Source organism: Drosophila montana, unplaced genomic scaffold (assembly GCF_035044405.1).
Source record: "Drosophila montana isolate Dmon_TW-CO22-7 unplaced genomic scaffold, ASM3504440v1 contig_1417_1, whole genome shotgun sequence".
NCBI classification, from domain to species: Eukaryota; Metazoa; Arthropoda; class Insecta; order Diptera; family Drosophilidae; genus Drosophila; species Drosophila montana.
The window spans coordinates 206,758-225,914 of record NW_026996370.1 but is presented as its reverse complement, the minus strand read 5'-3'; the positions used below and the strand labels follow the sequence as shown (position 1 = coordinate 225,914).

The window sequence follows — 19,157 nt, the reverse complement described above, 5'->3', positions numbered from 1 at the left end:
TCAAAATTCGTAGGTTTAGTTATTTCGTTTTTATTATTTTATTCGTTGGCTAATTGTAACTTAGATTATATGTAAATTCTTTGAGCGTCGCGATACTCTAGTCCTCCTTGCCGAAGTAATCGCGTATACTTCTCTTTACGATTGGCAACATTTTCTCCACCTGTTTCTGTGCATCGTTGTCGTTGTCCTTGTGATAATAGACGGTGAAGTAGACGATCAATCCGATAATTACCAACAGGACTATGATAGAGCATAAAATGCTCATGACCATTTTGCAGGCGCATTGACAGCAACTAAAAATGGATAAGAGAGCGAACAATTAATAATACCAACTAAATATAGATGATTGTTGCGGTAGCTAGTGATTAATTGATGATATAATCAGTCTAGAAATCGGTGTAAAAACTATCCATGGAAATTTACTCCGAACACAGTGCAAAACCCTCTAGGAATAACTCAGGTGTGCCATAATATATCAATTATAGCCGAAAATCCAATAATTTACAAGTGCATGTTTATGGCACGAATTAGCTGATAACAGCTTTATACGCTCTTTCCCAAACTATCTCGGAAAAAAAACCCCATTTGTGTATGCCTCCTTGGATAGACACATGAATATATATATTTTTTTTTACGATTTTCCACCTATATCATTCCGACGCTGAGTCACAGCAGGTTCAGGCACTCGAAGACTTACCAGCAAACCACTTTGCCCGGGCATTTAATGCACTCCCAACAAGCGTTGCACATTTTAATTAAGTGTTTCGTTCACGTATATGCCTCAATATACAAAATATATATATACTATATATATATATATATAGGTGTGTATAGCCTTTACGGAATAATTTGTAACGTTCCGTCTGTTCCCAAAACAAAATAACAACTGAAATAATCGTTGCTCACAAACCAAATTGTAGCATTGAGTTGTGAAAAGCTTTAATCATATCGTGGCAAGGTAAAAAAAAAAAAAATAATAATAATAGTCTGATAACATGACATCGGTAATCAACGCTCCAACTGTGTGACAAAAAAAAAAAGCTTACTGACGAACCGATACTCGGTTTTCCATAGGTTGCCCGAACTTAAAACATCGTCAGGTTCGTCATATTTAGTTGCGTTGCATTGCTGAGATCCGCATCAAAGTCTAGGGACTTCGGCATGGAAGAAGCACCTGATTTCATGTACTCCGAAACGCCGAAAATGACCAAGCTGCCGGTTAGGCCGAAGACGACCAGGACCCAAACGACGCGACTTACAGCCAGCACAATAAGTAGCTCCAAAAAACTGAAAATCAAAAAATATATATAGATAGATTGATGATATATGAAACCTAGTTGTTTCTTACCCAAAGAACAGGTAGCCAATTCCTCGAACCGCCAGAAACGCAAATTCAAAGAGACAATGGCGCAGGCACATCGCAGCTTCTGGTCGTAACTCCTTAGAAAACCACTTATAAAGATACTAAAAATTTATGATCTACATAACTGAAATGAATATCGGATTAATATAGCACAGATAGATTTGATAAAAAAAAGTTCACTTGTAGAAATGTGGTGACAAATTGCTTTTAGCCATCTGAGATAATACTAAGATAATAATGGGTAATGGGTAATAGGTATAAAATTGGTATTAATACATCTATATACATATCATTTGGGGATTTACAAAAAGTACAGGAAACTATTATCAACAATTGTGTAAATAAATAACATATCTGGCTTAGTTTTTGGCAAAAGCTAAAGAAGCAATTCGAATTATTCTAGATTAGATAATGGAACATGAATGGTGCGTTTAAATCAGGTATGGTAAGTCATAAAAATAATGATTAGGTCAAGAAATATAAGAAAATATTTGGGATCGTATTCACTTGATCGATCAGTTCCTCAAATTTAGGTATTGCAATAAATGCTATAAATAAAATAATAAAAATATCATGAATTTGTTTTATAACAATAGATAATAGCAATTTTGACAGAACCTATTTTATGCATTTAAGCGGTTTTTTCTTATCAGATAACATTAAATAATGCTTACATGTACTATCAGCACGAATTATATATGTATGTATGCATGTCTGTGTGTGTGTATGTATGTGTGTGTATGTATGTGTGTGTATGTATGTGTGTATGTATATATGTACATATGTGTATATGTCTGCATGTCCAAACGCAAATCAAGTTAACATGCTGCTGCGCTGCAAATTTAAAAATTAACGTAAATTTAATGCAGCTCTCCTCCTCGATTCTCAAAAATTCAAGTAGCACCTGCGGAACTCCTTGTCTGGCCAGTAAGTGAAGTGCTACATACAAGTGTGGTGTTAATCTAATAAAGTTAATTGTGTGTGCATGTGTGAGTGTTTGTGCATATGCATATGTATGTATGTATGTATATATGTATGTATGCATGCATGCATGTATGTATGTATGTATGCATGCATGTATGTATGTATGTATGCATGCATGTATGTATGTATGTATGTATGTGTGTATGCATGTATGTATTATGCATGCATATATATGTATGCATATGTATTTGTCTGTGTGTGTATGCATGCATTCATGTATGTATGTTTGTGCATGTGCATATTTAATATATATGTAAATATTGATCTACTTATGTATGTGTACACGCTTGTACATATGTGCGTATTTACATATGTATGTATATGCATATGCGTATATCTACATTATATTGTACCACACTTTTCGCTGCGCTGCAATATACAATAAAAAAAATTCAAAATTCACAAGTTTTTAATTAATTAATACCTTTGGTCTTGCTCTTACTCAACTTTACTCTCTTCCGTCTCTCGCTCTCCCTCTCTCTCTCTCTCTTGCCAATACTCCAATCCGCTCCCTACTTTTTGTTTTTTTCGCTCTACGTGTATGTATGAAACCGTCTGCATAATATAATAATATTTATATTATATTATAAGACGATCCGTTAAGGCAATTGACGGGCACGGGTTATCTATGATAGATATATTGTCAATAATGATAACACCCATTTATGTGAGTCATTGCACAACAAAAAAGTTCACGTATCCGTAAAAACGTTAACAGCAATATTGTTCAACAATACTTGGGGCATCGATGACTTAATACCCTACAGTCAGACTGACTGATACAATTGTGCTATCTTTATAAAAGTTATACAAAAAAGTCATTCAGCTTTAAAAATCCGCTAAGTTATATACGCAAAGTTTCATCCAGTTTCTTATAGCGATACAGTTGTTTTATCCTGAGCGATGACACTTTGATAAAGTCTGTAACGAATATAAGTATTCCGAATACATGAGTATTAACCATAAGCATCATACCTCAGGGAATATATCAGCTGAGACGGATCTATTTATACCGCTATTACATATTTCGTCAAAGAACGTGTTGTGGTAGCAAACATCTTTTTTTTTTGGTCGCTTGTCGAAATGCAGGTTGCCGGTTTATTTAATTTGTCGGCTGACACACGATATCCCAAATGCTGAGATAGACAAATTTGACGAATGTATTTAACTGCCTTGACTTGGCCAATTTCCATTTACAACGTAAGCAGTTGTTGTTTTGGGGGCCGCCTTAGCTGAGTTCCAGTTGCAGTCCGCTCGCTTAACGATGGACACACACACGCGGCTCCGTTTCTACGTTCTTCTCTGTGTGCTGCTTGAACCGGGGCTCTGTAAAGGCTGGTCGCTGTCCCAGGCGGGTCTCAACAACTCCAGTTACAATGTGCGTCACTTGTCCACACACTTTTCGCGGGTGTTTCTCAGCATAAGCGTGGAACACAATGATTTTCCCACACTGATCGAAGCGCAGTGGCCCGTTTCCTATTTGCCCATGCGCACGGTCATCTTTCCCAACAGCGAAGTCCATGCAAATAAAGCCGAGCGCAAGATGGACTGCACGCGTCTGCAGCAGGCTCATTGGTCACAGGTGGATAGCCTGAGCCGTCTGTGGGTCATGGACGTGGGCTGGCCAAACAATGAGTGTGCGCCCAAGCTGCTGGTCTTCGATTTGATACGAAACAATGCTGAGCTGCTGCGCATCGATTGTGGTCAGCACATTGACGCCAATGCCACACAGAGCCTGGTGGTACATCTGGGCCCCAAGCCAAGTAGCTGCGAGCTGGAGCGCCACATCTTCTTTATATTGGATAGCCAGCCGCATATCTTGGCCTATGATATACTAGAACAAACCTGGCATCGTCGTGAGCTAAAAAGTAAAAAATATGAAAACATGAGTCAGGCGTTTGCCATCAAGCCAATTGACTTTACATTTGGTGTGCAGGGCGAACTGATTGTATCGGATCAAGATGGTGCACTATACAGTTCCATTAAAAGGCTGCAATTAATAGGCTCCACGCAAGCCTCCCTCTCCTTCTCCTCCTCAGCGGATACCCTGCACATACAGCTCACACGGCTGGGCAGTTTATTGGGCCCCAGTCGCAGCATGATAATGGATTACTTCGGAGCGCTGTTCTATGTGATGCCCAAATTTGGCGCAGTTGTGCGTTGCGCGCAGCTGGCAAATTTAACCGCCGAGGGTAATGAGATTATTTATTTAACTTCTAAGAATATACAGCAAATATTCTTTGGAGTAGAGGGCGCCGTTTGGGTGCTAAGCGATCGTGTGCTTAAACCGCAAGACATTTGCTATCCGGGCCTATGAAATTAAAATGTGCAGATGAAAAAACAAGATGGAACCAAACTAACGGCACTTGCTCAGCTGTTTAGTGTGAGTGAACGTGACAATTATCGATTGCTGGCGCGCCAAACAATAAACATCGATAACAGAAAAACTATAAAACTATGCGTATATATATCAGATTCGATTTATTTGTGTCGGCATATTGTGTAATTTAATTTCGTTTTGGTTTATCGGTTGCCCTGGCATAACATAATTCCATTATAATATTGCGGCATATTGATAGCTAGTTAAATTTAATTGGTAACAGTTTGCTTATTAAGATATCCCATTAAAGCCTGCAGACGCTTCTTAATGTTCTTCTGATCGTCCAGAGTGCAGCCAAGTAAGGCACTTTCGAATTTCTTATCGATCGGTCCCACATCCGCTTCATGCACTGTACCCATACGACCATTGGGATCGATGGTGGTGGTGCAGCAGGCATTTAAATATAGCTGACAACGCTGTCGTCCAATGACAGGATCGCCCATTTTGATCATTGTATCGATTAGGGCATTAATCTGGCTGAGCGAATCCTCCTGTGAAGCGTCCCTTACGGTACGCACATTCAGCTCAACCGTGGCAAGGCGCGAACTAACGCGCTGAATGTACAACATGATCTCCTCGCGCTCCCCTGAGCATCAGATAGATTATTCAAGTTAGTTTTCAGTTTTACATTTAACTCAAAATCTTTTTACCCTCACTCATATTTTGCAGCAATTCGTTGCTCTTGATGAGATCCATGGACATTAAGAGGTAGTCTTTCTTTTCCTGTAAATTCAAGGAATCCTTGCGGAACTTCTCTACACGCGCATCCAATTGATCGAGTATTGTAACAAATCTGTAAATGGGCATAACATTAGTTTATGTTTGTTAAGCATTAGTAATGTTTGTGGTTTTACCGCTCGTTCGCATTGAAAGGTCTACCCAATGTTGGTTATTTTATGTAGTTGTTGTTGTTGTTGGTGATATGAAAAGAGACAAGCAAAGTTGTTGTTAAACGTTGTTAGGCTGTAGAAACTTACAAATAATTCAGAGGCACTCACACAACGTTTGTTATTATATTTTGGACATTGTGTGGGCGACACTCAAAACCAAAACACTTTTGGGCTACCACCATTATGTATTATAATTATTATTAGACACTACCAAATCGAGTCGTATGTAAAAAAAAGTATGATATTCTACATAAGCTGATGAAACATAAGGTAGCAGCATGAAACAAAATACGACAAAAAGCGACAAATAATAAAATAAAATTTTAAATTTAAATTTTTGATTCGAGAGGTGTTTTTGTTGTGGTGTTGGCTAGTAGTTTTTTTTGTTTGTATGTAGTTTGGAATAACAACCTGTCCAGCGCTCTACTGTCGTCGACAAGTCCATAAGAGGTGTTGCCGGAGCCAATGGAACCGCCTGATGATGATGCTGCATCCGCATGCAAGCCTTGCAAATAATCAAAATTCATTGATGATTCCGAATGATAAACGTGTGATGTGCTGTTATGATGCTGATTGTCGTCGTCGTTGTGCTCCTGCATGCCAAGCGCAATTGGAGCATCAATATCCATATCCTGCGGCTGATCCAGGGTGCCAATAAAAACTGCTGTAGCCGTCCGGCCTCGGTGCCAGATCGAACTTAAGACCAACGATAAGCTGTTAGATGCTTCTCGCTCACGCTCTCTCTCTCTCTCTCTCTCTTTCTCTTTCTGACTTTTGTTACAGTTTCAAAGCTCGCGCCTTTTCAGCAAACTTGATCGGCCTTTTGGCTGTTATGGAATGTGTTAAGCTTTTTGTGTGGGCTTGTTTTTTGTTTTTTTGGCTGATGCTTATACTGTTTATATGATAGCTACACACATACACACTCACCAGCTGCAAGAAGAGAGCAAAAAGAACTTTTATTTAGTTATTAATTACCTATCGATTTGCGAGTTGTTAAGATATGCGCCAGTCCATTCGGCTGGATGGGCATAGTTATCGTCATCATTGTATTCATCTTCATCGCTGTCATAATTGGAACTGGGCTGGGTAGACAGTTGCTCATCGCAGCGTCGACGTTTACGAAAAATGCCAAGCAAATTCTCAAACATATTTTTCTTACGTACACACACAAGTAAAAAACAAAATTGACACTTATTTTATATGCTGCTTGCAATCAATTGTTCAAGACGTTTATAGAACTTTCCAGCAATATCGAGGCTGCCCTGAAATGTTGTTTATCGGTGAAGTATAATTTACCTGCAGATGTTAACTGTTACCAAGTAAACTACTCAATTTTATTATTGATTCGGATTCGTAGCGATTTTTCAATAAAAAAATAACTCCTTCCCTTTTTCTTTACTTTGTTGTTGCTCGTAAAACTTGTATCCTGAGTTTTAGTAAGGACATATTTAAGCTATATTTTTGGTTTTATTATTTAATTCATCTTATTTAGCTGCGCTGCACAATTTATCATTTTAATTATAAAAAAGTTCGTGTAAACAGTGGCCAGGCCAACAACAGTGTGACCGTCACATAGAAAATTCTGGTGTTTTATGGCATGACATCACGACAAATATTAATCGACTCAATTCGACGGATACTTAGTATCGATTAATTGGTACCGATACGGTCACTCTTTTGTGTTTTTGTGGCACGGTCGGTATCGATTATCTTATTACTAATGGCGCGGAAAATTCAAATCCCTCGCACACAACGCCGTGCGTGACCACTGACAGGTCTTGGAAATCACATCGAAAAAGTAGTAAAACGGGCACTGCTGCAAGGTTGCATGACCTTTAACACAATAAATGAAGAATTCGCAGCGCTGCATATGCGGATACAGATGCTGTCCATAGGCCGGGCAATGCAAAAGCTCGCTGGCAATATCACTAGGCGGCTGCACAGGCACCGTATTCTCCTCCAGCGTGCATTTCGCGCGCTCCGGTAAGTCACATTTGGCCGTCACTGCATTCCAGTGCAGCTCCACACTGCACTCTTGCAGTATAGCCTGTCCATAATAGCAAATGTAATAATTATTGCAACTGCTCGAGCTGCCTATATACACAATCCGATCAGTGCCCGCCTGTGGCGTTAACGTAGCACAATAAGTAGCCGCATCCGTGACCATGTTGTTTAGCTCATTTTCGTCGGTGTCAGGTGCATTGCTGATCTCGCCGCTGGTGCTATTCTTGCACTTAGCATTGTCAGCCGTATCACAGATTTTGTTCTCCTTATTGTAATACATATTGGACGGGCAAGAGGCAAGCACAGCATCGCCGTTATCCTGACACAAATAGAACATGCGACAGTCGTCGGGATGCTCCACAAAGCTGCCGCTCGCATGATTCAAGCACATGCTCACAGCGCTCTGTCGTATGGTCACCGAATTTGTGGGTTTGCGGATGTTCCACTGCATCCGAGACGTTGACAACGTGGAGCACAGCAGCAGCAGCAAGTAGATGTCTGAAATGAAAAAATGGGTTAAAAGAGGCATTGGGCCGAAATAAATTGCAGGATCTACCAAAAAGTTTCCAGTTGTAGTCCATTTGAATGTGTGTCAAGCCTCAGTAGAGCACAATTTTATTCTAATTTCGTAATGCGCCAAGAACTTGGCATATATGCGACAGCATAGCATCAATATCAGAAAATTAACATTTTTCAATTGCGTGTCAACGTTTCGATAAGGCCTTCAACCAAAACAATTTCTGCACTACTTTTTGCCACACAATCGATCGACATATATTGATTCCACAATTACCACCGAGCCGCACATCTCAGCTCCGCATGAAACGAAGCGCATTGTGCTACGTTATTAATTTTACAATTTCGATCCCAAAAAAAAAAAAACAGACTTCAACTCGAGATTAGCTGCCATAGATTGTGGCTGCGACAAAATAAAAGCCCAATTAATTATGTTATGTTCTGTGTGTGGGCTGATAGCAAAGAAGTACAAATAGATACTTGTCCTTGGCTCGATAGCTGTCCTATCGGTCAATGGGGCTTCATCTTTATTTATTTGTGGTGACTAGCGATAGCTGGCCCATTTCTAATATCTGAATTTCCTACAAATCTTTTTTCATTGTGCAATGATTCAACAATTGACTGTGATCAAATTGTGCCGAGGCCTTGAAAAACAACCCATGATCATGTCTTTACCTGTGTTCCCTGTTAGATTGCGAAATAGCAAGTGATTTTCCAGAAGTTATCCGAAGAGCTATATTTACGGCCATGACGAATAAACTTGCCAAGGTATTTATTTGGAGTGAGCTCTTGGCAGGCCAATTGTAAAAGTCATTCCAAGCAGATTTGTAATATTTATTGGATAAACATAGAAGTCAGAAGTCAGAAATAGATAAATATATTTATAGGGTGTAGACAAACCAATCTTCCTTTATAGGCCTTGGCATCCAGTCAGTCATTTAGCATGGACGACGGCTCAAATCCAAGGCCTTGGTAGTACACTCTTCTAAAATTCAAGAGTTATTTTTATTATACCCTTAACCCATTGAAAATGGGTAAAAAGGCTATTATCACTAACTATACAATGCATTGTACAGTTAGTGGTATTATGTATTTGTATGTAACAGGCAGAAGGAAACATCCCCGACCCCATAAAGTATATATATTCTTGATCAGATTCAATAGCCGAGTCGATCTAACCATGTCCGTCTGTTCGTCCGTCTGTCCGTCTGTCCGTCCGTCCGTCCGTATGTACGAACGCAAGGATCTCAGAACCTATAAGAGCTAGAGACTTGAAATTTTAGCTGTAGGTCATTCAGGGTTGTTTTCGATATTCGATAACTTGCACCGTTTCCAATTAATCGATAAAAATCTATATTGAAATCATGTTTTTTGAGCAATTTCGGTAAATAAAATATGAGCTAGAGTCAACAAACTTGACATGTAGCTTCTAGAATAGTATATATATATATCAAGTATCTTTCATTTGATACCTATCGCCTGTTGGAAGAAGAGGGTTCAGGGTATCCCCTAGTCGGGAGCTTCCGACTAGAACCTCTTACTTGTTTTTTCTGTATACTCTATAATAGATTAAGTTTATATAGTTTGCAAATATATTTATATATACCAAATATATATACATTTCCCATGCTATTAATAATAAAACAAAAGTAAGTTCCTTTAAAGTCAAGTTTTATTTAAAGTAAATTAGATTTTGCATAAATGGAATTTATTTGAATAGTCGGGTTCTGCCATAGCACTTGGCATGCGCGATCGCCACACAGGAGCGCTTCTCGTAGTCCCAGCCGTAGAAGAAGGGGCACTGCTGGAGCATCAGGTAACCATTGCGGCAATAGTAGAAATAGTTGCAGTTATCGGGATGCGGATAGATATCCACGGTATGCGACTTGCATTGTTCCCGCACGCTTATAGTCGATCGCTGCAAGGAATAATTGGGTATATTTTTAGATATATGTATATATATATTAAGATCTCCTGTGGCACTCACCAGGCAGTTGACTATTTCGGCCTTGTCGCATTTGCCGGTCTTGACATTGAAGTGCAGCATGGAGGCGCAGGTCATGGCCAGCGGCTTGCCGTGATAGCATATGAAGTACTCCGTGCAGGACTTGTCGTGGCCCATCAGCACAATCTGATTGTAATTATCCGTGGCTGGGCAAGCGCTGGCCACCAGGGTGATCACCTGATGCTCCCCAACGCTGGCAGCCGTTGTCGGAGCAGCTGTCGCAGAGGACGTGGCCAGGCTGGAGGCGGTCACGACATCGGTCACCATATCAGTCACGACTGTGACTGTGACTGTAACTGCTGGCAATTCGGTGACTGTGATCGAGCCGGCAGCCTCCGGCATTTGCAGCGGCAAGCCGGTGCGACAGTCCACATCCTGCATGGGCTCACACATGCCCAGCTGGGCATTGAAATAGTCATACTCCTCGGGGCATTCGCCCTCGAAGGAATCCTCGCCGCTGCAGAACACGAAATGGGTGCAGCTCTTATTCGATTCCACAAAATTATTATTATTCGCCGCGTTGCACTGCTCGAAGATGTCGCTGGCCGCCAAATGGCAGCTGGCAACCACAAGAAGAAGCAGCAGCAGCAAATACATTTTCTTCAGATGATTGATGGCCTCCGCTTCCAAACGTTGTCGATGGACGACTAAAGAGCAGAGTTTGGCTACGGAAACGTTTTACGTTGCCAGAGCTGCCCGCTTATCAGGCCATTTAATTTACGCTCAGAACATGTCATGCAAAACTCCTGCTGATTGTGTTGACTTTTATTATTGCCATGGGGCTTACAATTGATAAGGGTTTGAGCCAGTGCATTGGCTCAGCGCTACATCGAATCGGAAATGCTGCGGGCACTGCTGCAGCAGCAGATAACCGGCGATGCATTGATAATAATAGTTTGTGTTCGCCGGATAAGGATAGACGCCGTTCTGACCGCTCCGGCGACAGATCACTTGGAGGCTGCTCGTCGTGGTGGTGCTCGTCGTGGTGGTGCTCGTCGTGGTGGTGCTGGTCAAGGTGCTGCTGGAGGTACTCCTGGTGCTGGTTGAGCTCTTGCTGCTGCTGCTGCTTGGAGCTGACTCTGCCGTTGGCAGCGGAGTGTTGAGCGTAGTGCTCTCCGGCGACGTGGTTGGCTCCGTGTCATTCGAGCCGTAGCAGCTAACCGGCTCGATGCAATCGCCATTGCAGTAGTAGGAATCGTCACCATTGCAGAAAACATATTCGCTGCACTCGGTATTCGGATTGGGCACACGGCTAATGATGACGCCCTCGCACTCCTGCAGGAATGCCGCCCGTACCGCCTGGGAGCCCAGCAAGGCCAGCTGGCAGCCAAAGACAATTGCTAGAAGTTTCAACATCAAATACTGTTGAGATCCGCAGCCGGAGTCGGCCGCTTTATAGGCGTTTAGAGGCGCTGGCCGTACGCAGTTCGATAAGGCGATTAGTTCATATTTATTAATTGTGTTAAAGAATGTGTTTGACAACGAGAAAGCTTAATTGGTAAATGTTCGCCAGCTCACGGCTCAGAGCTGCCGGCAAGCGGCCGAATCTTGGATGCGTCCGCTGCACGTGCCGCTCAGCTCGTTGTAGGCGTAGCCGATGGGGCACTGTTCCACAACCAGAAAGCCATCCACACAGTAATAGTAATAGTTGCAATTGCCGGGATACATGTACTTCTTGGTCACACCGCGCCGGCACAGCGCACGCACATCCAGAGGAGACGCCGTCGAGGCGGACGTGGATTCGCTGGATTCGGTGGAGCTGGCCGTTGAGGCGGGCACCTCGTCGGCGGGCACTGGCAGCAGCGTGGAGCTGTTCGTGCTGCCGTCTGCAGCCAGCGGGCAGGTGTATTCCAGGTCGCAGAGTACGGTGGAATCGCAGAACTGCGAGCTGTCGCCATCGCAGTAAATTAAGCTATGATTGCAATTGGGTCGCGTGTGGTTAATGAATGTCTCGGCAGCCACGGAATCGCATTCCGGAAACTCGGCTGCCATGACGACGCTGGCCACGACCACGACGACGGCGACGATCGGCCGGATGTCAATGCGTACGGATTGTCTCATTGTGTGCGGCTGTTTGGAGTTGTGCTAAGGCTTTTTATATTTTCCCATAACGGTTTGTCTTCTAAATACTTGCATTTAATTAAACGACTCGTGTTTAGCTTGGCTTATCAGGGAGTAGGGCGCTTATCAATTAAAGGTATACAATATTATGTCTCTCTTTTATCTTAGATAGAGCTGTGCTGGGTAAACCCGTAACGTAACGTAACGTTACGCACGTCGGGAGTTGCCGTAGCATTTGGCCACGTTCAGCTGCACGCAGCTGCGCCTCTCGATGTCCCAGCCGTAGTAGAAGGGGCACTGCTGCAGCGTGAGGAAGCCCTTGATGCAGTAGTAGAAATAGCTGCACTTGTCCGGATGCGGAAAGAAGTCGGTCATGTGTGGCAGGCATTTGTGCGCCGCTGGCTCATCCAGCTGCAATCGCAAAATAACAATAATTATCATACGGCCGGAGATTTTTATTTGCCATTTTACGGCCCGAAACCTACCGCACAGTGCACATTCTCCGGATAATCGCACTGTCCGGTGCGTGGATTGAAATGCAGCTGATTGGTGCACTGCATCTGCATGGCATGGCCGTGATAGCACAGATAGTAGTCCGTGCACGACTCGTTGTTGGCCATAAATATGACCTGGCTGGGATCGTCGCTCTGCGGGCAGCTGGGCTTCACAATGGGCGCCACATTAACGACATCCACTTGGGCGGGCGTGTCCATGGTTGGCGGCGTTGGTTCCGGCTCTTGTGTTGGCACCACAGCTGGCTCCTCTGGCTCCTCCTCCACGGGCGGCTCATCGACCTCGTCCAGAAAGCACTGCACATTTTCCGCATCGTCGCACGTGCCCGATTCGGGATCAAAGTATTGCCCATCATCGCATTGGCCCAGTATGGAGTCGTCGCCATCGCAGTAGACATACGCCTGGCAGCTCTCGTAGCTGGAGACGAAGCTCTCGGCCTCCGCATCCGAGCACTCCTCGAAGATGTCGGCATTTATGGTCTGTGACCAGAATATGAAGACTAGCGCGAAAAGAAGCGACGATTTGGACATTTTGTTGACTTCAGCTTGGTTTTTGAACTGAGCTCTCACGGCGACATTTCCTTTGAATTTATGGGCTTGATTTCTGCCGATCGAACTTCCGAAAATCTGATAAGAACATGCATTTCTTTTTAGTCTAATTGAATACTGTTTATCAGCATGGCCTCAAATTCCATATACATATGTGTATATATATAGCTATCAGATTGTTCTCGCCCGAGTGAATCACAGCATGCGTAAATTCCAACCAACATATATCACATATATCACATTTATCACATTATGTCATCGATTGTCATTACAACAGCGGGGCAATGGTCCACTCGAAACACTCTCCGTGTTTACATAAGCCCAGGCTATGACTTATTTTTTTGGTTTTTAATTAATATTCAATATATACGCACACCAAGTGCTTTTTCTTCGGCGTCTCGCTGGCCAAAGCCGAAGCCAAAAGCGTGAAAAGGCAGAAATCATTGACCTCAACAGCGCCGCATTTTGGCCGCATTTTGCCTATAGAGCCCGAAGACCGCTAAAAACGTGCCCCAACTTATATATATACATATATATATATATTTATTTCGCTACAGGTGCGCACCTGTCGGCTATTACGTTTCTCTGATGCAGCTTGTAACCGAGCCCAGCAAATGGGTCGAACCTCGGCTTAAGCTTCGCTTCGTAAACCTCGTTTTGCCTAATTGTGAGATAACAATTTAATCTATTACAAATAATATTATCAATATTTAACAAGAACTGCTTTAGGTCCTTAAATAAAGTTTATATTTTAGTAAAATATGAAAAAGGTAAATATTTCTTGCTAAGGGAATTTGTTCGTACAAATATCACAACTCGATTCATTTATAATTAAATTAATTAGTAATTTGTATTTTTATTTATTGAAATTTTGTTTAAGTTTTCACACTGAAAATATCGCAAGCACAATGTTTAAAGCTCAAATCTTGTGCAATAATATTTTCAAAGAATAAAACAAAGATTGTTTTGTAAACAAAATCGATTCTTATTCAAATATCAAACCGTTTCGGATGTGAACAGTTTTGCAGCCCTGGTTTTTCGAACTTATTTTATACTCTTCTCGCTTGAGGAAGACTTGAGAGTACCTCAATATTTCAATCTCATATATTATCAACATGGTAAATGGAAAATAGTAGATAAGCAATTGGTACTGAGGGTTAACATCATTTCCTTTCAATAACAGCCCTGATTCTTAGCACTTGTCTTATCCTTGCCCGCTAGGGCTCTTACAGCTCATCAGATTTGAGAGATCTTCAGAGAGTTCGGCTTAGGCTTAGCTGTGCTTTAATGGACTTAGCCGGCTTGAAGTTTGGTTAATGGAAAAAAACAACTGAAAATCGCTACACAAATAATTTCGGTTCAAAAACAGCTTGCAGCCCTGGTTTTTTGGCACTTGTATTGCCCTCTACTCGTAAAGTATCGAGATAACTTCAAAATTTTCCATTTATATGTATTTATTTTCATATAGTACAGTTCGGTTTTAGCTTCAGCTTCAATTGACTAATCGGTTTCAAGCCACGGTTCATGGTAAATGGAACTGGAATTCGGGCTTCAAAAAACTGTCGAAAACTGTCGACTGCAGCCCTGGTTTTTTGGCTCTTGTTGTGGCTCTTGTGCTGCCTTCTAGTCGGCAGGGCGCGTTCACAGCTCGCGAAGAGTCGAGAGAACCCTCAAAATAATGCCCGCTGTTTGTTGTGATATAAATCACACAATTATGTGAGTTGCGTTTTTGCAACATCATGGGACCCCGGGCCAAGCGACGTTGGAGTGGATGGCATATCATCTATTTCTATTTTCTAAATTTGCACACAAAATCTAATTTATTGTCAAGCATTTGGCCAATACGATAAGACAAGACGGGCCCGCCCGGACGGTCTATGTTAGCTGACTTTATCACGGTCGCGCAGCGACTGCCCTGCACCTGTAAGCCGAATCAAATATGAAAAATTAATAATAAACGAAATGAAGGCAAACAAGAGGTTGAGGGGCAGCCCTCCCATATTGTACATATGTACATATATTTGTTTAAACAAGTGCAAACGTAAGCAATTTTTCTTTACCATAGATCATTTCGTATGAACCATATTTGCTTTGTAAAATGCATTGACAGATGGACGGACAAAAGACACGATCGGATCCACACAAAAGACTGATCAATGCACGCGCTTTGTGGACTCAGTTGTAAATCGACGACGACGACGACGACGACGACGACGTCGGCAAAATGTCTGCCGGTGCGGATCTGTTTATATGTTTACACACGGACAGGTACACACACTCTCACACACACACACACACAGAGACACAGAGTGACACAGAGTCGTAGCTCGATCAGTGAACTGCATGTTTAATTTACAATGCACATGTACATTTATTTACAAGCATGTGTTAATTTCATTGTACAGCTTGCAAGACATTTATATTAAGCCAGCCGAAACAAGTGACATGTATGATATATATGTATGTATGTGTGCATCGCATCTGCACATGTATGTGTATTGTATATATAAATAGAATACCATGATGATGACAATGACTATTGGCTTTCATAGTCCTGAGGGAGCCAATATTATATTTTGGCCGTAATGAAGTCACGCTTATATTTGTATTTCTTCTTATTTTTCTTTCATTTCTGTTTTTGACAAAATATCAAGTGAGTTTATGCCGACCAGTTAATACCCTACAAAATATGACTTATGGCTCTGTGGATTTGTGAGGAGTATTGTGAAGCTCGTAATTCAAGATATCTTGTTAAACAGAAAAGTTTGCCTTGCTAAAGCTCATTCGCATCGATTTCGATTCTTACTATAGAGTTATATGATATAGTAGGCCGATTCGGGTCAGATTTTGTTAATATGCAATCAGCACTGCAGAAGAGCTTATTATATTTTCAAAAACTAATCTGTTTATCTCTAATCTGCTTAGCATATCTTGAAAAACTGAAGAGAATCGAATTCTCAAATGTTCAATGTTGCCTTGGCAGATATCTGATAGAGTAATCCGATCCGCCCAGTTTAGGGTGTTTCTTCATGATAATATCTTTAAAGAAGCAGACGGACAGACAGATTGATCAAGAATATATATGCCTTATGGAGTCTGCTTCCATCCCATGACAAAATTATAGTATTCACGGCAAGACTGACTATTCATACATACTATAATATACAGACTGTCTCAAGCTGAATGCCCTAACTAAGATACCCGCGGCCAGTGCAGTTAAACGCAGTTCCAGTTTGGTTTTGGCGAAAAACAAACGACTGCCAAATTCGCAATTTACAATGTGATAATGAAGAAACTATGTCAAATTTATGTCATGGATCTTTTCTCTGTCTCTCTCTCTATATAAGCGAAAAACAAATTAAAATAATAGAGTTGAGATAAGTGTGGAATCTTTATGCGCCTGCCCATTTATATATTTTTTTGTGGGCCAAAATGATATCTATTATGTTTATAATTTTGGTATTTTTCTTGGTAATGTCTTTAATCAACAATTGGCTTTTATTTACACCTGCAACATCATGAGCTAAATGAAGATAAACATATGTACATATTTTTAGCTGCTGGCATATGTTCTTTTCATTATTTATTTTGTTCTTTTTTTTTTATTCTTTTGTCCCATCAAATATTACAGACACAGCTGCTTTTCACGCAACTAATTATAGGCATTCAACAAAAAAGCATTGTTAAATGTGCAGTTTAAATGAAACTTAATTTTAGCTCAAATTAAAAAATATGACAAAATATAAAACTAAACTTCAAATTGCTTTATCAACTAAATAAACTGCGACATAATCATTTCCAGTGTGATCTATGGTTTCTGTTTATTATTTTGGCAGCTAAAGTAGGTTGCTTTTAGATTTTCCAAGTTTCTATGTCTCAGGCAAAATTTATGCTAAAAAGGAAAAAACATTTCTGATAAGTAAACCCCGCTGCGAATTGCTAATGAGACTCAGAGGGATTTATGTTTGACTGATTTATGGCTCAGTCCCTTGTGTAAAACTCAAAATATAAATAGTTTCTCACTACGAAAATCTTATCTTCACAAACCTTTTAGGGTACATTAACTCTGGTCACAGATAGTCGCATTAATTTGCCATTAAAAAACCCGCAATTCATTTATAACAGATATCGCTTGCAAGGCAATTAAAGATGGCAAGCGAAAATAATATGAAATTCTATCAAAATTCTTATAGATCAGCTGGTTAAGTATCTTAGAGGAAGTCATTAAATTATCAAGTTTACGCAGAAAGGTACAAAAAACAAAAAAAAAAACAAAAATCTAATCAGAAGGCGCTTGGCATAATTCTAAATTATATTTTTTTGTTAAATAACTGAAGTACAGATTAAAATGTTGCTGCAGATAAACAACATGCGAATCGCAAACAACGAGGCAGCAGACCAACAGACACCGACACCGACACCTAAATAGCAACAACAGCAGCAGCAACAGCAACAACAACAACAGGCACGTAATGTATCTTGTTTTCCAGTGAAACCCAACCATACACACACACACACACACACACACACACACACACGCTCACACATTTGTACATATGTGTACACCCATATATCTACGAGTTTTTGTTGTGATTCACAAATCAAATAATATAAAATAATAATAAAAGTAAAAAAAAATGTTCAGTGACTTGGGCGCTGCGCGAAAAATATTTGTGCCAGCCATAAGATACAAAAGTATCTCTCTCACTCTCCCCCCACATCCCTCCCTCCCTCCCACTCGATCTCTCTCTCACACACACCCTCTCTTTTTCTATACATGCTCGTATATACTATGTAACTGTAAAATCCACTTGAAGCGCCAGCGCACGATCAGCGCATTGAGAAGAGCGCGCTCGAAGCACACACACCCAGAGAGTTAGATCTGAGCGTGTTTTCAAGAGAGAACGGCAAGCTAAGAGCGCAAAATTTGCTGTTTGTTGTTTTTGCGTTTCGATTTGCTTATTAGGGGCGGTGTTGGGCCCGGCCCGGTTCGGTTCGGTTCGGCCCGGCAGCTATGCGGGTTCAAATGCGGCCAGCATGACGAATTATTACACACACACAGTTGCAGCTACAAAATGAAATTTTATTTACTAATATACACACAAACACATATGTACATACGCTTGCAATGCACATTTTCAATGATTCGCGTTTACATGTTTTCATATACACACTCGTGCATTTGTGTGTGTGTGTGTGTGTTTCTGTGTGTACATTAAATATTAAAAGATCTCTGGGGCGGCTGGCGTCTTGCCCGAGCTATCAAAGCTCATTGATCTGGGGTAACGACGACGCTCGGCTGTGCGCAGCGCAGCGCCTGTCTAGGCACAGGCACCATTTGATACTTTCCCGCACCCGGGAGGGGGCTTTTTTTTTTGTTTTTCTCGTGCGATAATCACGAACAGGCGACCGGTTTTAGCCTGTAAGCCTGGCCAACAATTCGATATACATATGGGTTTTTAGCTTTGTTCAAATACATCAGAAATTTGTAGCCAAAGCTCTTAATATGTAAGTAAGTATGTACATGCATATTCACATACATACATACATACATGTGCACGTATGTATTGAGGCTCTGCCTCTCTATATGTATTACACAAGCATTTGTGAAAACGTCGTCGCCATCGTCATCATCGCTGTATCTGTGCCTGGCTTTAAACCGGATCTTTGGTTTGAAAGTACATTCACTTTATGCCACTGCTACTGCTGCTGCTGCTGCTGCTACTGCTAACGCTGACGCTGACGTCGCTGCAGCCGGGCCCAGGCAAACAGCCTTCAAATGACAAAGGCTAGCTAACTCAGTTTGGCTTGGCTAACTGGCTGGCTTGGCCAGCTAGACGTCGGCTGCACATGCGCATAGTTCAAATAACTTGGTCAAGTTGACAAGATCAGC

At 41.4% G+C, this 19,157-nt stretch overlaps 5 protein-coding genes across 8 annotated transcripts; 1 reads left to right on the top strand and 4 right to left on the bottom strand.

Moving 5' to 3' along the window:
* Nucleotides 1–6: 6 nt before the first annotated feature.
* Nucleotides 7–879, bottom strand: mex1 (midgut expression 1). Its single transcript, XM_064684247.1, has 2 exons — nt 698–879; nt 7–293 (listed from the first exon to the last, which is right to left on the bottom strand). The coding sequence occupies exons 1-2, from the start codon at nt 748–750 to the stop codon at nt 98–100; spliced, it is 249 nt and encodes an 82-aa protein (XP_064540317.1). The 5' UTR covers nt 751–879; the 3' UTR covers nt 7–97.
* A 2,537-nt stretch (nt 880–3,416) lies between these two features.
* Nucleotides 3,417–4,802, top strand: yellow-k. Its single transcript, XM_064684154.1, has one exon. The coding sequence runs from the start codon at nt 3,612–3,614 to the stop codon at nt 4,662–4,664; it is 1,053 nt and encodes a 350-aa protein (XP_064540224.1). The 5' UTR covers nt 3,417–3,611; the 3' UTR covers nt 4,665–4,802.
* Nucleotides 4,803–4,827: 25 nt separating this feature from the next.
* Nucleotides 4,828–7,053, bottom strand: LOC135429731 (BAG family molecular chaperone regulator 2). Of its 4 annotated transcripts, XM_064684177.1 has the most exons (5): nt 6,914–7,053; nt 6,593–6,771; nt 5,582–5,602; nt 5,378–5,520; nt 4,828–5,313 (listed from the first exon to the last, which is right to left on the bottom strand). In XM_064684177.1, the coding sequence occupies exons 2-5, from the start codon at nt 6,763–6,765 to the stop codon at nt 4,937–4,939; spliced, it is 714 nt and encodes a 237-aa protein (XP_064540247.1). In that variant the 5' UTR covers nt 6,766–6,771; nt 6,914–7,053; the 3' UTR covers nt 4,828–4,936. The 4 variants fall into 4 exon arrangements, with proteins under 4 accessions (XP_064540247.1, XP_064540246.1, XP_064540243.1 ...); XM_064684176.1 differs by lacking the exon at nt 6,914–7,053 and having other exon boundaries at nt 6,593–6,879; XM_064684173.1 differs by lacking the exons at nt 6,593–6,771; nt 6,914–7,053 and adding an exon at nt 6,029–6,260.
* LOC135429841 (uncharacterized) lies at nt 6,414–13,558 on the bottom strand. The gene is made up of 7 exons (XM_064684321.1): nt 12,689–13,558; nt 12,415–12,614; nt 11,777–12,198; nt 10,930–11,554; nt 8,178–8,221; nt 6,914–8,119; nt 6,414–6,547 (listed from the first exon to the last, which is right to left on the bottom strand). The coding sequence occupies exons 1-6, from the start codon at nt 13,244–13,246 to the stop codon at nt 7,335–7,337; spliced, it is 2,634 nt and encodes an 877-aa protein (XP_064540391.1). The 5' UTR covers nt 13,247–13,558; the 3' UTR covers nt 6,414–6,547; nt 6,914–7,334.
* Nucleotides 9,813–10,905, bottom strand: LOC135429722 (uncharacterized). The gene is made up of 2 exons (XM_064684166.1): nt 10,125–10,905; nt 9,813–10,055 (listed from the first exon to the last, which is right to left on the bottom strand). The coding sequence occupies exons 1-2, from the start codon at nt 10,737–10,739 to the stop codon at nt 9,846–9,848; spliced, it is 825 nt and encodes a 274-aa protein (XP_064540236.1). The 5' UTR covers nt 10,740–10,905; the 3' UTR covers nt 9,813–9,845.
* Nucleotides 13,559–19,157: the final 5,599 nt, after the last annotated feature.

What these genes read in the sequence shown, in the direction of transcription:
- LOC135429731 (XM_064684173.1), bottom strand. Translation starts at nt 6,246, where the DNA reads ATGGATATTGATGCTCCAATTGCGCTTGGCATGCAGGAGCACAACGAC. An exon ending in GACAGTAGAGCGCTGGACAG is followed by an intron (nt 5,603 to 6,028) that starts GTTGTTATTCCA and finishes AACATTGGGTAG; the next exon opens with ACCTTTCAATGCGAACGAGC. An exon ending in GCTGCAAAATATGAGTGAGG is followed by an intron (nt 5,314 to 5,377) that starts GTAAAAAGATTT and finishes TCTGATGCTCAG; the next exon opens with GGGAGCGCGAGGAGATCATG.
- mex1 (XM_064684247.1), bottom strand. Translation starts at nt 750, where the DNA reads ATGTGCAACGCTTGTTGGGAGTGCATTAAATGCCCGGGCAAAGTGGTT. An exon ending in CCGGGCAAAGTGGTTTGCTG is followed by an intron (nt 294 to 697) that starts GTAAGTCTTCGA and finishes ATCCATTTTTAG; the next exon opens with TTGCTGTCAATGCGCCTGCA.
- yellow-k (XM_064684154.1), top strand. Translation starts at nt 3,612, where the DNA reads ATGGACACACACACGCGGCTCCGTTTCTACGTTCTTCTCTGTGTGCTG.
- LOC135429841 (XM_064684321.1), bottom strand. Translation starts at nt 13,246, where the DNA reads ATGTCCAAATCGTCGCTTCTTTTCGCGCTAGTCTTCATATTCTGGTCA. An exon ending in GGCTCAAACCCTTATCAATT is followed by an intron (nt 8,222 to 10,929) that starts GTAAGCCCCATG and finishes TGTGCTCTACTG; the next exon opens with AGGCTTGACACACATTCAAA. An exon ending in CTACAACTGGAAACTTTTTG is followed by an intron (nt 8,120 to 8,177) that starts GTAGATCCTGCA and finishes TTTTCATTTCAG; the next exon opens with ACATCTACTTGCTGCTGCTG.
- LOC135429722 (XM_064684166.1), bottom strand. Translation starts at nt 10,739, where the DNA reads ATGTATTTGCTGCTGCTGCTTCTTCTTGTGGTTGCCAGCTGCCATTTG. An exon ending in CCGAAATAGTCAACTGCCTG is followed by an intron (nt 10,056 to 10,124) that starts GTGAGTGCCACA and finishes TATTCCTTGCAG; the next exon opens with CGATCGACTATAAGCGTGCG.